General features: G+C 37.8%; 1 protein-coding gene across 1 annotated transcript in view; it reads left to right on the forward strand.

Moving 5' to 3' along the window:
- The window catches only part of LOC142157980 (mycocerosic acid synthase-like polyketide synthase), a 41,656-nt gene extending 36,148 nt beyond the window's left edge, over window positions 1–5,508 (forward strand). Inside the window, 2 exon segments of the mRNA XM_075211475.1 lie at window positions 23–2,255; window positions 2,258–5,508. Of these exon segments, the coding sequence (XP_075067576.1) occupies window positions 23–2,255; window positions 2,258–5,508 (5,484 nt within the window).
- The last annotated feature ends 8,694 nt before the right edge of the window (window positions 5,509–14,202 follow it).

Raw genomic sequence — 14,202 nt, forward strand, 5'->3', positions numbered from 1 at the left:
TACCAATTCTACTTTATTACAGACCAAAGAAGATTATAACAAAGTTTGGGGAGTGATATGTGCTAGTGCCGTTAATCAGGATGGACGGTCAGTAACTCCAATCACCAAACCTTCTCAACACCAACAAGAAAACTTATTAAAAAGCATATACACATCTATAGACCCATGTTCTGTGCAGTATGTTGAGGCTCATGGCACTGGAACACCTGTTGGGGACCCAATAGAAGTCTCCAGCTTAGGAAACATCATTGGGAAAAAGCGTTTGAGTGGAATGAAGCCTTTAAAGATTGGATCAGTTAAAGGGAATATTGGTCACACTGAATCAGCTGCTGGGGTGGCTGGTTTGATAAAAGTTTTGCTCATGATGCACCATGAAGTGATTCCTCCATCTTTACATTACAGTAAAGAACTTGGTATTGAAAACATAGAGGAATCCAATCTAATGATACCAACAAGGCTAGAAAAATGGCAGGAGGATGTAAAATTTGGACGGAAGGCAGGGATTAATTGCTTTGGGTTTGGGGGAACTAATACCCATGTTGTTGTCAAGCAATATAAACAAAAATACCCCCAATGTCATTCAGAAAGACCTGTTGAAATATTTATTTTATCTGCAGCCTCCAGAAAATCACTTAATTTGTCTATTGAAGATACAAGTTATAAGGTGAATAAGACAACTACTTTGTCTCTGGAAAACCTGGTCTACACAGCAGCTTGCAGAAGAAGTCATCTTAATAATAAATACAGAGCAGCCCTTCTGACCACTTCATTAACCCATTTACAACAACAACTTCAGTCTGTGAAAACAGAGACAACTCCGGCCACAGGGAGTCCTCAGATTGTGTTTGTATTCTGTGGAAATGGAGTCCTTTATAAAGGGATGTGCAAGATGTTACTGAAACATGAGCCAGTGTTCAGAAACAAATGTTTAGAGATAGAGGAGATGATACGAGTCTACACATCTCTTTCTGTGGTGGAATTGTTAGAGAATGAGTGTGAGGATTTCTCAAGACCAGATGTGGCACAGTTGCTGCTCTTTACACTCCAGGTGTCTTTGGTGGCACTCTTGAGATATTGGGGGGTCAAGCCAGACTGCATTGTGGGACATTCGGTTGGAGAAGTTGCGGCAGCACATTGTTCTGGACTTCTTTCACTTCAAGACGCTGTTAAAGTTATTTATTACAGGAGCACACTACAATGTAAAGTCACAGGGGGCAAAATGTTGGTAGTTGGAAATTTACCAGTGACTGAAATATTGGAAGCTATTGAGTCTTACAATGGAAAAGTATGTATTGCTGCTTATAACAGTCCTACCTCATGTACAATCTCTGGGGATGGAGAGTCTATAGAACGTCTTAATGATCAACTGATCAAACATTACAGTAAAAGGAACATATTTCTCCATGCACTAGATGTCCCTGCTGCATACCACAGCCACTTGATGGATCCTATATTAAATGAGATAAAAGAAACACTGAACGATTTACAAACACAAAGGATAGAAACTGAACTAATTTCAACAGTGACTGGAAAACCAGCATCAAAAGGAGATTTCACAACTGGTGAGTACTGGGCTAATAATATTCGCAAACCAGTTGCTTATGAACAAGCTGTAAAAGCTTCCGCACAGGATAAAGAACACCCAGTATTTATTGAAATAGGACCCCGAAGAGCATTGCAACGAAATATAATGGAAACTTTAGGATCAAATACAATCATTTTACCAGCTGTGCAACCGAAAAAAGAGTATGAGACAATATTTTCGATGTTGAGTACACTTTTTACAGAAGGCTACAATCCAGACTGGTGCAATGTCTACAACGCATATAAATCTTCCCCATCTGAAATTCCAAGATACCAATTTGAGCACAGGAAGCAAGATATTAATTTTGAAAAAATGAGGCAAGGAAATCTGATGACATCAATTGCCAACCATCCACTGCTGCACAGTATAAGTGAAAGTTTCACTGAGTTTAAATGTACAGTATCCAAAGCAAACACCCCATATGTCTATGAGCACAAGAACCTGGGCTCTGTCTTAGTTCCTGGTGCATTTTATGTAGAACTTGGACTGGCAGCTACAGTTACCAGTTTAAAACCCAAAGTTTCTTTAGGTTCTCTGGAAATCAGTGTTGCATTTTCTAATCCCTGTGTTCTACACCAAGAATCTCTAGATCTAAACATCAAGCTTCACCAAGAAGATCAAATAACTCATTTTGATGTTCTGACATCACATGTTTATGCCACAGGAAAAATAAAAAAAATAGTGGTAAATTAGATTTAAGCAAACAAATCTCTATTCATCGTATTTTCAAAAGATGTCAACTAATTTTCAAAAAGGAAAATATTTATGAGCTGCTATCTAAATTTGGATATGAGTATGGCAAGGCTTTCACACAGCTTTGTGATGATATTCATTGTGGAGATGTTCTTAAAGAAGGGATTACCAGAATAAGAGTGAGTGAAGAAGTCAGAGAAACAATGTATGAGTACCACATACACCCAGTCATTTTAGATTGTTTTCTTCAAATGGCTGTTTGTGTGGGAGGAGGAGCCAATGAATCTGCAGCAATCTTCCCAGCATCCATAGGTAGCCTGACTGTTTATCAACCTTTCCAAGAAGAAATGGTCATTTACATACAAATGATAAAAACAACAGAGAACTATATTGAACTGTGTGGATGCTTTTTAGATAACAATGGTGTGATTTTAGTGGAACTGAAAAATGTGAAGATGGCATTTGTGAAACACACAGTGGCCAAACAAAAGAACACCTTTTACCAAGTTACATGGATACAGCCTAACCAACCCATGAACATACCAGAACAAGAGCCGAACATGTTGATTTATGCAGACAATTATGGAGTAAGCCAACAATTATCAAAATACATAAATGATGGACTGAGCTACATTATCTTTAAAAGCTGGGATTCTGATATTCAAGTGCATAAAATACTCAATAGTGACTGTAAAGATGTTGTGTTCATGTGGGGAGTCCACACACTGAGCAAAGATATTCCAAACAATCTCACACAATATCTAGCAAAGTGCTGTGAGATATATCGACAGGTGATTTTAGCAGTAAGACAACAGACCCATAAGGCTTCTATCAGGACAGTCACATTCAGGGCAACAGAAAATACCCTGGATCACATTAATCCCGACTGTTCTTTGATTGGTATGACAAGAGCTTGTGTGATTGAAATGTCTGATATTACATTTCAACTGATTGATATCAGCTCTTCAAATCCCCAAGATGTGGAAGCTCTAGCCCAAGTTCTTCTTAATTATCAACCAAATGACTATCCAGAGATTTGGATCAATGATGGCTGTATTCTTACCAGTGAAATAACACCCACTAACATTGAAAATCCGAGACAGCAAATAGCAACTTTAGAAAAATCAGACTATTTCACCTTGTACACTTCAGAACCTTACACAGTAAAACAACTTTCCGCTGAACTAACCGATTTCAAACACAGTCAACTTAAAAACAAATGGATTGAGATTACTATTGATCAAATATGCGCCCACACTGAAGATTATTTTCCTGTTAGTCTTTCAAGCTGGAAGTATGGAAGCACTTTGTATTGGAGTGACTTGTCTAGTGATAAACATGCACTAATTGCTCTGGACTTTGCTGGTACTGTAACTGCTATCGGAAGAGATGTCAAAAAAATACAAGTTGGTGATCGAGTCTCTTCATGTTATCCGACGGTTGCAATGTCAAAAGTGAGGCTTCCTGAGAGTGTTTGCTATTTAGTCAAGAAAGTTCCGATATTAAGAAATACTCCCTGCGTTTCACTATATGTTTTAGCCTGGGAAGTTTTTTGTCATCAACTACCACGTGCAAAGAATAAACCAAAGATAGCTATAATAACTACTGAAGTAAAGTCAGTTTTATGCACAATTTTATCCAAGACAGCGAAACAAGTAGGCTGGGAAACAGTGATATCTCCAGGAAGTACAGTGGACCTCAAAGAGTGCAGTGCCATTATTATTCTCCCTCCATCGGAAGTTGTCTCAACTGAAGATCTTTCTGAGCTGCCACTCCTTAAACATTACATGGTTATATGTGACCAGAAAAACCATAAAAGTTTTCAGAACCTGGAACCAAACTGCAGAGAAGACATCCATGTCCACCTGCTTTATCTTGATGCCATTTTTCAAAGGGCATATTTACAGCAAATTGCAAAAAACATATATAAATGGTTAAAGTCAATATCAGCAGACATCAACCTTGTTCTTCCAAAGAACATGATTCAACCATCATGTGGTACAAGCAACGTAACAGATAAAATGTCCAGCTACTTTACAGCTCAATCCATACCTCTTATAGAACTTCAAAACAGCATGATCTCAAAAATTCCATTGTCTTCGCCTCATCAAATGCTTTTCAGGCACAACGCTGTTTACATTGTCACAGGCGGTCTGACTGGTCTTGGGTTTGAAACAGTGAAATTTATTGTACAGAATGGAGGCGGCCACATTGTGATTCTGTCCAGAAGAAACCCAAACACAGAAATGAAACAACAAATATCTGAGGTCCAGAATGAAAGGGAGCATACTAGGATAATCACACTGCAATGTAACATAATCTATTACACTGAAGTGAGAAATGCCATAGATTCAATACAAAAAATGTTTCCGAATTTTCCAATCAGAGGTGTCTTTCACAGTGCTGTCGTTTTCCATGATGTAATTCTGCAGAATCTAAACTTGTCACTGTTTGAGAAAGTTCTTAGCCCGAAAGTGGATGGAGTAGTGAATCTTCATCGTGCTACATTAAACCAAAAACTTGATTACTTTGTATGCTATTCATCTGTTGCTTCATTTATTGGAAATACAGGACAAGCAAATTATGCTGCTGCCAACTCCTTTCTGGATATGTTCTGTCAATACAGAAGAAACATTGGTCTTCCTGGACAATCAATAAATTGGGGGGCGCTCAATCTTGGAGTATTACTAAATCAGTTCCACATTCATAAACTTTTACAGGCGAAAGGAATACGTCTATTGAATTCAGAGGAAATTCATGAGTATCTGAAAATATGTCTTATACTAAATAATACCAGTCAGGCAATAGTCAATTTTGATTTTAAAAACATGTATGAAAACCTGATTTCACTTATCCCAGCACTTAAGAAGAGGTTTTACAATGTTGTGATGAAAGAAATTAAAAGTTTGGAGGACTCGGCAAAAGTGAATCAATCTTCCAAAGATAATTGTGAAACATTAGAGGATTATATTTTGTTATTGGTTAGTGAGCTCACCAGTGTCAGCTCATGTGACATCACTATGAACAGTCTTCTGAGTTTTCTGGGGATTGACTCAATGTTGGCCATGACTTTACAAAATCGTATCTTTAGTGAGAAGAATGTAAATATTCCTCTTGTAACACTTCTGGATCCCAACACATCTATCTCAGTGCTGGTGTCAGAGGTTAAAAAGAACACTTCTAATGTAGCGGAACTTGTGGGAAGTGTGATAGAGGAAACAAAGCTATGATAAGAAAATTGGCGATAATATGAAAAGAGTCTCCAAAATATGAAAGTGGACCGGAAAAAAGAAAAAAAGCAAGCTTAATTTAAAAAGTCATGCAAAGTGTCTACATTCTTTAAGATAAAAGTGATAAGTGAGCTTTTTATGATTTATCTGGCTGGAGTTGCCATTATGATTTCTCCCAAAGACAGCTGTACTTTGCAGTATATATAAGTATTGAAAATGTTCTACTCATCTATTTTTTAAATTGTGAATTGTAAACAAATAAATGCAAACATTTCTACAAACAGGATACTTTTCTATTTATTAGAGATAACCGGTTCAGATTCAGAGAAATCCGACAGATCAGAATTTTGGGATACCGAGTCATGACTCGGTTTGCTGTGCCAAATTCAGATCTAAAAAATGAGACAAAACGTAATGTTCGGTAAAATGTCAAATCTTGCGAGTTTTGATTCGATATCTTCTATATATAGCTTTTCCCCCTGTTCTCAGCTGCCCTTTTAGAAGTGATAGCATGTGGGTAGGACGTTTGCTGCAATTCTGTGGACAGAAAGTCACTTGTAGAGGGCTTGACAGGGTGAAAGAGGCAATTTATATTGCAAAAGCTGTGATTTTACTGCACAAATCTTAAGAGTTTATTTCGAGAACAGTCTGCTGGAACTGTGTGCTGATCAGTTGGGTGTGAGAGAGTAAAGGAGTAGTCAAGTAGTGGCTACTGGCTGTAATAGGCTATTAGTAAACTAATTAGGAGTCAACAAAAAAAATTCTTTCTTGCTTTTAAAATCAAAGTGTTTCAATCAAAAGCCAGTTGTGAAAGGCTCCGTATCAGTGACTTTTGAACTATTTAATATAGAGAAATCAGGTGCTGTAAGACTATGAGCAGCACACCTGGAAAAATAATATATTTCTTGGTTTTAAAATCCCAAGTGTTTAAATCTGAAAGCAATTGTGTGAGGGGCAGTATCAGTGACATCTAAACTATTTAGTGGACAAAAAAACAGGGTCCTGTTTGACTGTGAGCAGCATAGCGCAAAAAATACAAATTGAGTGCTTTTAAAATCTCATTTGTTTCATTCTGAAAGCAATTGTGTGAGTGAAAGTATCAGTGACATATTTAGTACTAAGTGGCCAAAAATCTGGGTGCTTTTTAACTCTGAGCAGCATATCCTAAAAAAATATATTTCTTGCTTGAAAAATCCCAAGTGCTTCAATCTGAATGCAGTTGTGTGAGGTTCAGTATCAGTGACATTTAGACCAGCAAGTGGCCAAAAAGCAAGGTGTTTTTTGACTTTAAGCAGCACACCACCCCCAAAAAATATTTTTCTTGCTTTTAAAATCCCAAGTGTTTCAATCTAAATGCAATTGTGTGAGATGCAGTATCAGTGACATCTTTAGTACTAAGATGCAAAAAAAGGTCCTCTTTCACTTTAAGCATACCACCCACAAAATAAATTGTTTTCCTTTTAAAATCCCAAGTGTTTCAATCTGAATGCAATTTTGTAAGGAACAGTATCAGTGAGATCTATAATAAGAGGCCAAAAAAAGGACGGGCAAAAGGGGGCAAAAAACAGGGTGCTCTTTCAGTCTAAGCACTACACCCCAATAAAACAAAAATATTTCTTGCTTTTAAAATCCTAAGTATGTCATCTGAATGCAATTCTGTGAGAGGCACTACCATGACATTTTTACTACTAAGCAGCCAGAAAACAGTGAGCTCTTTGACTCACAAACAATTTTTTTTTTTCAACAACAAATTGCATGAATCTGAATTATATTTTGAAACATCACAAGAACAATTGTAAGGTATTTTTCTATCTCATTGGGATTTACTCTTGTCAACCACGAGTCTACAGATCAGGAGCATCCCAGTACCAGGCAGCAGTAGTACTTTTTCAACCTCTACTAGTATAAAAAGGTCATGCGGGAAGAAAGTGTAATAAACCATGCTCAAAATGCAAACACTGTTTGTCAATCTCAGGTCTTGATGTAAGGATTAAGGGAAAACTTCCTAATAAATGTGGGCATTCCTCCAAAACAATGAATATAGCTAACATTCCATACACCATCCGCATTGGCAAGAAAAGGCTCAGGCTATGCCCACTTTTTGCTAGCAGGGGTCCTAGAATTCCCATTGCAAAAGTGAGTGCCCAATACAGACATGCATCTTCCTTAACTTCCGATGCACCACCTTCACCTCATATTTTATGTATGTCACCCCTAAAAGAGCAAAGTCAGTGCATGAAAAAAGGTTTATTTTTTATAATTTGAAAAGCCTGAGTAATTTCTTGTTGTACCGCCTTGTACATCTCGGATTGGTCTAATTTAATTGTAGTAGAATAAGATACAATATCCCCTCTGAGGACTACTTTCACTATTTGTCAGTACAAAATAGGATTAGTCAGATGATCCAAATTGTTTTGCACGTACATGAGAAGAAGCTAACGTGGTAGGAAATTGCCACTGCCTATATTTCCCAGCTTTATTGTCAGTCTCTATTTTAACCCAAATAGGGGCTTTATCAGAATAGCTGATAGGTTAAATTTCTGTCTGAATGGTTTGATTAGTCAATGGATATTGGATATTAGGAAATAGTCATTTCTAGATAGGGCATAACATATGGAAGAAGAGTACATGTATTCTAAATCAATATGGTGATTTAATCTCCAGATGTCAATAACATTCAGTTGTTTAGAGATATATTAAATACCTATTTTATACTGGTACAGTTGCCCATGGGAGGAACTTCCCCTGACCATTTGTTTGCAAAACAACAGTATTAAAATCGCCCCCGATAAATATGTGGGACTCTAGATGTGTGTAGAGTTTAATTGCTATTTCTAAAACCAAGGCATTATGATACTTGTTAGGGGCATAGAGATTACATAAAGTATATTTAGATCTTGAGATTGAAACTTCTAAAATAACATAGCACCCTTCCAGCTCAATGTGTTTGCTGTGGATTTCAATTGGTATACCTTTGCGTATCAATATAGCCACTCCCCTGGATTTAGATGTGTATGTTTGAACATACTCCATTTTTCATGCTTGAATTATTGAGGTGGGTTTCTTGGAGTAAAGGGACATCAGAACTCAGTTAATTGATATAAGTTAAAATTTTTGACTGTTTAACCGCAGAATTGACATCCCGAACATTCGACGAGAGAAATTTCAAGTTATGTCTCAGATCTAAATCATAATCAATATGAAATTAAAGTTTACGATCCATTTACCCTCCCCAGCCCATCGAGCACCCAGTTCTTAAACAATAGACATAGCTCCGCACAGGAATGAAAAAGATTCCAGTAAGAAATAGCGTCAGGGAATAGAAAAATGTAGGATAGGGAGAGGACGAAAGGGAGAAGCAAAATTAAATGGAAATAACATTGTTGTCTGAACTAGATAATAAGGCTTCAATAAAAGTTTAAAGAATGGTCTAGTCCTGACCACAATAAAAATAACACATATATTGCGTGTATGAAAGAATTATAACATTTTAAAGCAATAACAGTAGAGAACCACAATATGTAATACAACATAGTTAATGTAAATAATACATTAGCGAAAAATTCAAACAGTATGAGATCAGATCGGCTACATAAATGAAAATTTTTGTCAGAAATAGGAAAAGGATCAGTGTTTAATATGGACTTGAACTACAAATTAACAGGTGCAGTCAATAGCAGTACCATGGATGGAGAAAAAGTCAGGTAACTAAACACTGCTACTGCCATAATACTGCCAGCACCAATATGTCAGTTGAAGGGACAAAAAAAAGAACATCTGTAAAATAGTCTCTAGAAGGAATGAGCATCAATTGGTAATTGTTCCAACTGCAGATACACAAAGAAATATAACACTGTACAATTTTCTTTTGGAAATCAAGTAGGTATCACACATTCAGAGATAAAGCATCCCTCTCAGATTTCTCTTCGTCGAGGAAGGCCTAAGTATCATCTGCAGAATAAAATTCCTTAAAGTCCTTGCTGTTGAAGATGCGCAGTCTCACCATGTATAAGAGTGCAAATTTCCGACCCATTTGTACAAGGTTTGTGCAGACAGGCGACATCTTTTTGCATACACTGGAGATCTCCGAAGAGTAGTCTTGAAATAGTAGGATATAGTTGTCCATCCACGTCATTTTACCAATTTGTTTAGTGGCAGTCGATAAAGACTGTGGACATCAGTCATCAATTTGAAGATGGCGGTCTGTGGTTTCACTTCAGTGTTGTCCAGCAATACACCTAGCCAATGAGCTCATTCAATTTCGAGGACCCACGTGTCCACCAAAATATTGAAAATATTATGAAGGTCTATCGTAAGGTACTGAAGGGGAGCCGGGCCTTTGACAATTTCATGAACACCAACTAGACGTAGGTTATTACAACGCAATCTGTTCTCCAATCATCACTTTTAATTAGCATGTTTTTGCCTCTTGTGTAATGAGGCAACTTGTTATTTTGGAGTAAAGATATCTTGCATATGTTCACCTAGGTGTTGCTCCTTTACAGTGACTTGGTTGGTAGTTTGTGATATCTGATTCCTGAGTTCCCTTATGGCTTCCATGAATTATGATGCTTGGATTTGCATTAAATCTACCACTATACTTTATAAGGATTGTAGCATGCTTTCCACAAAAAACTTGGTTGCTCTGAATTTCTTAAAAAATAGGAGGTCAGTGCAAGAGATGCAATCTGTGGCCCATACAATTTGTGGGCATTTTTGGCATTCAGTGCTTACATGTAGATCATTGCAGCAGCTTCAAGAAAAATGTCCTGCAAGGCCACCAACTGAAAGAAGTAATAACAACATGGAATTCCACACTGCTCTGCCAGGATGTTTTATATGGATAGCATCTTTTTTTAAACTGCCATGTATTTGTGCCTCTGCTCTGTCACTAATTTTAGCCAGCCAGCTCACTGTAGTCTTTGGCCACAATTGGTGAAAATTGACAGTTGTGAAAAAATCTTTAGAAGACAGACGGTAAATGACTGTTATTTAATGTTAATGCTATAAATATTAATATAGGAACAAAATCCCGCTGAAAATCACATGATTTTACCTGTTTTTCTCAATTTTTAGTTAAATACAGATCCAAAACCAAAGCACATGAGGAGTTTTGACCAAAACATGAAGATGGCGTTAGAGCAGAAATCGAAACATGGGGGTCTGCACACATCTCTACTATATTTTAAAGTCAGTGGGCCTGATTCATTAAGGAAAGAAAGAAAAGAAAATGACTACATTTGCACCTTGGCAAAACAATGTTGCAAGGAGGGGGAGGTAAACTTAAGACAGATTTTTGGATTAGGGCATGCCCTAGATCAACTTTAAATTTCAGTGTAAAAATAAAGCTATCAAGTATTTGCGTGCTACATGAAAAAGCAGCCAGTGTTTAACGTATGTGCAAAATAATAAACTAATTTGCTTCTGTTGTATTGTAACATGGTTTGTCCACGAGCAACTTTACTATTTTTTTTGCTTTGCTTTCCTTAATGAATCAGGCCCAGTGACTAGAAATGTGGGGTAAACTTTCAAAGATATAGAGCGGTATATAATGAGCCACTTGTGAATTATTGTTTTGAATAAATAATGATAGATACAGTTCATCCTCCTCAAGAACATACTGTATTAACATATTTTTTTCAGGTTGCCCCTGCCCCTGACATGTCTGACCCTAAAGCTCCAATACTCAAAATACTTAAGTACCTTCTCCAACTCTCACCAATTCTTACACTGATCTGACTTTGTTGGCCCCGCCACCAAAAACTCATCCAGGAAATGCATCACTGATTTGCATCCTGTGCTTGATTCAAAACACCACTGCAAAAAGAAGTAGTTGGAATCAACAACATTTGGGAGGTTGGTTGACAAATAATTGACCCAAAACTTAGATGCATTTAAGAAGAATTCATACAATATTTTCAATGACACTTAGAGGTTGCCATAGATTTTACAAGCAGGCCAAATGGAAACCATTTCATTAGGACATCACCACATGTATATTTAGAAAGGCATTTCTTGGGTTCAAATATATATTTGTTTTTTTTTGGGAGCTTGCTCATTATTACAGCGGAGAGCATTGGTGTCTTAAAGGAAACAGTACTAATAAGTGGGATTTACCTCAAAAATATCTGTCCACCACATACTGCCTGAAGTTGGACCCTTGCTCTGATTCCCGACGTCTGGCTTCCGAATCCCCCTCCTCGTCCATCCCAGCAACCTCGTCCACCACCCCTGGAGCCCCCCTTCGTATGGCAATATTGTGAAACACCACACACAGAGCTATGATGTCACATACTTTACTCGGCCCATACATAAGGGCACCACCAGACCGGTCAAGGCAACGAAATCGTGCCTTTAATACACCAAAAGCCCGTTCTATGACCGATCTGGTGGCTGCATGAGCCGAGTTGTATGCAACCTCACGCTCTGTGGGTGGGCTCAACATCGGAGTGAGGAGCCAAGGGCATAAGGGATACGCATTGTCTCCTATGTAGGATGAGAGAAAAGACATAAGAAACAAATATTAATACAGTTTAACATTAACAAATCAACACCGTCCAACAAGCCTTTCATTGTCAAATATGTCTACTACATTATATCCACAACAAATTGACAGGTAAGTGAGGAATATTACCAAAAAGAAACCAAACATTGTAAACTGGCGACCTTTTAAAAATTAAAGGCAAACAAATATTATGGACCATTTTCTAAAGAGACATTTCCAAACAACGTGACTTACTTACATGGCCTTGTAAAGTTTACTAACACTTTACAAACATCATGTAACCTTAAATGTTAGGTCTGTTTATGAAAGATGCTTACATTACCAGGCACATTTAGAAACATGGTCAATTTAAAAAAAAACAACTATAAATAAAAGGCACATGCACTATATGACAATGTTGAAACTGAAAATCTGAGGACAAAGATAACATTTAGGGTACAGTAACTTTGAATTTGATGATTCAAAGAAACATAGCAATAAATTGAGTGCACCTCCTTGCCTCTGTTGTAATCTGCGCCACATCCCCGATTGCCTAAACGCAAAGGAGCCATTGGTACTCCCACCCCATTTGGCAACCAGGTTACGAATCTGGAGAGACGGGTCACATATAGCCTGTACGTTTATGGAGTGGAAATGCTTCCTGTTCAAAAAAACAGAAGCATCTCCACTTAACGGAACCAAAGCCACATACGTTCCATATACTGCCCCTATGATGTGGGGAAAGCCAGCTATGGTGGCAAACTGCTGCTTAATCTTCACAAGGAACTCCTCATCGAGTGGCAGATGAATAAACTGTGAGAGCCGCGACAGGAACGCCTTTAGCACAACCTTCAGCACGCGGCTGAAGTTGGCCTGGGACATACCTGCCGCAACCCCCACTTTGGTCTGGAATGATCCAGACGCACAAAAATGCAGTACCGCCAAAAGTTGGGTCAAAGGCGGTACTGCTGTCGGGATGTTGCACATTGGCTCAAGGTCACTCTGCACAATGCGCAGGGTGTCCAAGATGACATGTGGAGGAAGCCGATAGCCGTAAGTTCCGCAGTTCCACTGACAGGAAGTTCGGCATTTGGAACGTTCCAAATGCCGAACTTCCTGTCAGTTCCACTGCGGAAGTTAAGGGCTGAAGCATCACTGTTCTAAGTTAATCAATCTCTCTCTCGGAACTTAAGGGCATAAGCATCACTGTTGTAAGTTAATATCTCTCTCTCTCGATGCCGAAACTGTATTAAGTCATGATAAAAGTGTTAGCTGGATATTCTGTAGAGGGTGATCTGTTCTCTCTATTTTACCATTTTACATGGTTACTTTTTGCTTTTATTATATTTCGGTTTATTGTCTGCATTATGTGAGGGACAGCCATCATGGCTGCTCCAATTTAATCGCAGAAGTCATAAAACATAATATTAAATACCCGTTGATCACTTTCATAAGAATGCATGTCGCTCACATGTACTTAGTTGCACTTTTAGTTCAAATCATTTTAGCATCTTTGTATCATACCAACCACTGTCCATCCAGTGCACAATGTAATACATGGATACACAGATTTCATTGCACTTGTATATGGTTATAACTTATTGTACATGTGTGGATGTTATGTCCTATACAAACCTTTCATATGTCACATTGCTGGTGAACGGAGGCAGTGGGATCAGTTAGATGGTTTCCGTGTTCTATATATCTATTTGTTACTATATCTTTCTTGTTTCCCACAGCAAGAGTTATTCTCATCATAACTGTTTACGTGCAGATATTCAAGTCTACATATACTACAAATAAATATATATATATATATATATATATTATATAAAGAAATATATAGTGAGAGAGAGTAAGTATATGTGAACCCCCCCCCCCTTACATTCATGCCCAGTATAGTTTATGTAAAATAAATATATACTTTGTCCTCTACATAAATACCTATAGAATACCCATTGCTATATATTTTTTGCATACCTTAAATGAGCATTAGGCCAGAGAGCTGGTTGTTAATTTATTGGAATCCCACCACTGTGTGTGTATGTATGTATATATATATATATATATATAAGAATTCTTTCAGTAAAGTGCTAGCCACACCCACACATTAGGTTGGTCACACCCACTTGTCAAATGCCACTCCCACTTAGATGGGGGGCGCCTGCGCCCTGTCTTACCCAGGGCGCTAAAATGTCTAGTTACGGCAC

Source organism: Mixophyes fleayi, chromosome 5 (assembly GCF_038048845.1).
Source record: "Mixophyes fleayi isolate aMixFle1 chromosome 5, aMixFle1.hap1, whole genome shotgun sequence".
In the NCBI taxonomy this organism is placed as follows: Eukaryota; Metazoa; Chordata; class Amphibia; order Anura; family Limnodynastidae; genus Mixophyes; species Mixophyes fleayi.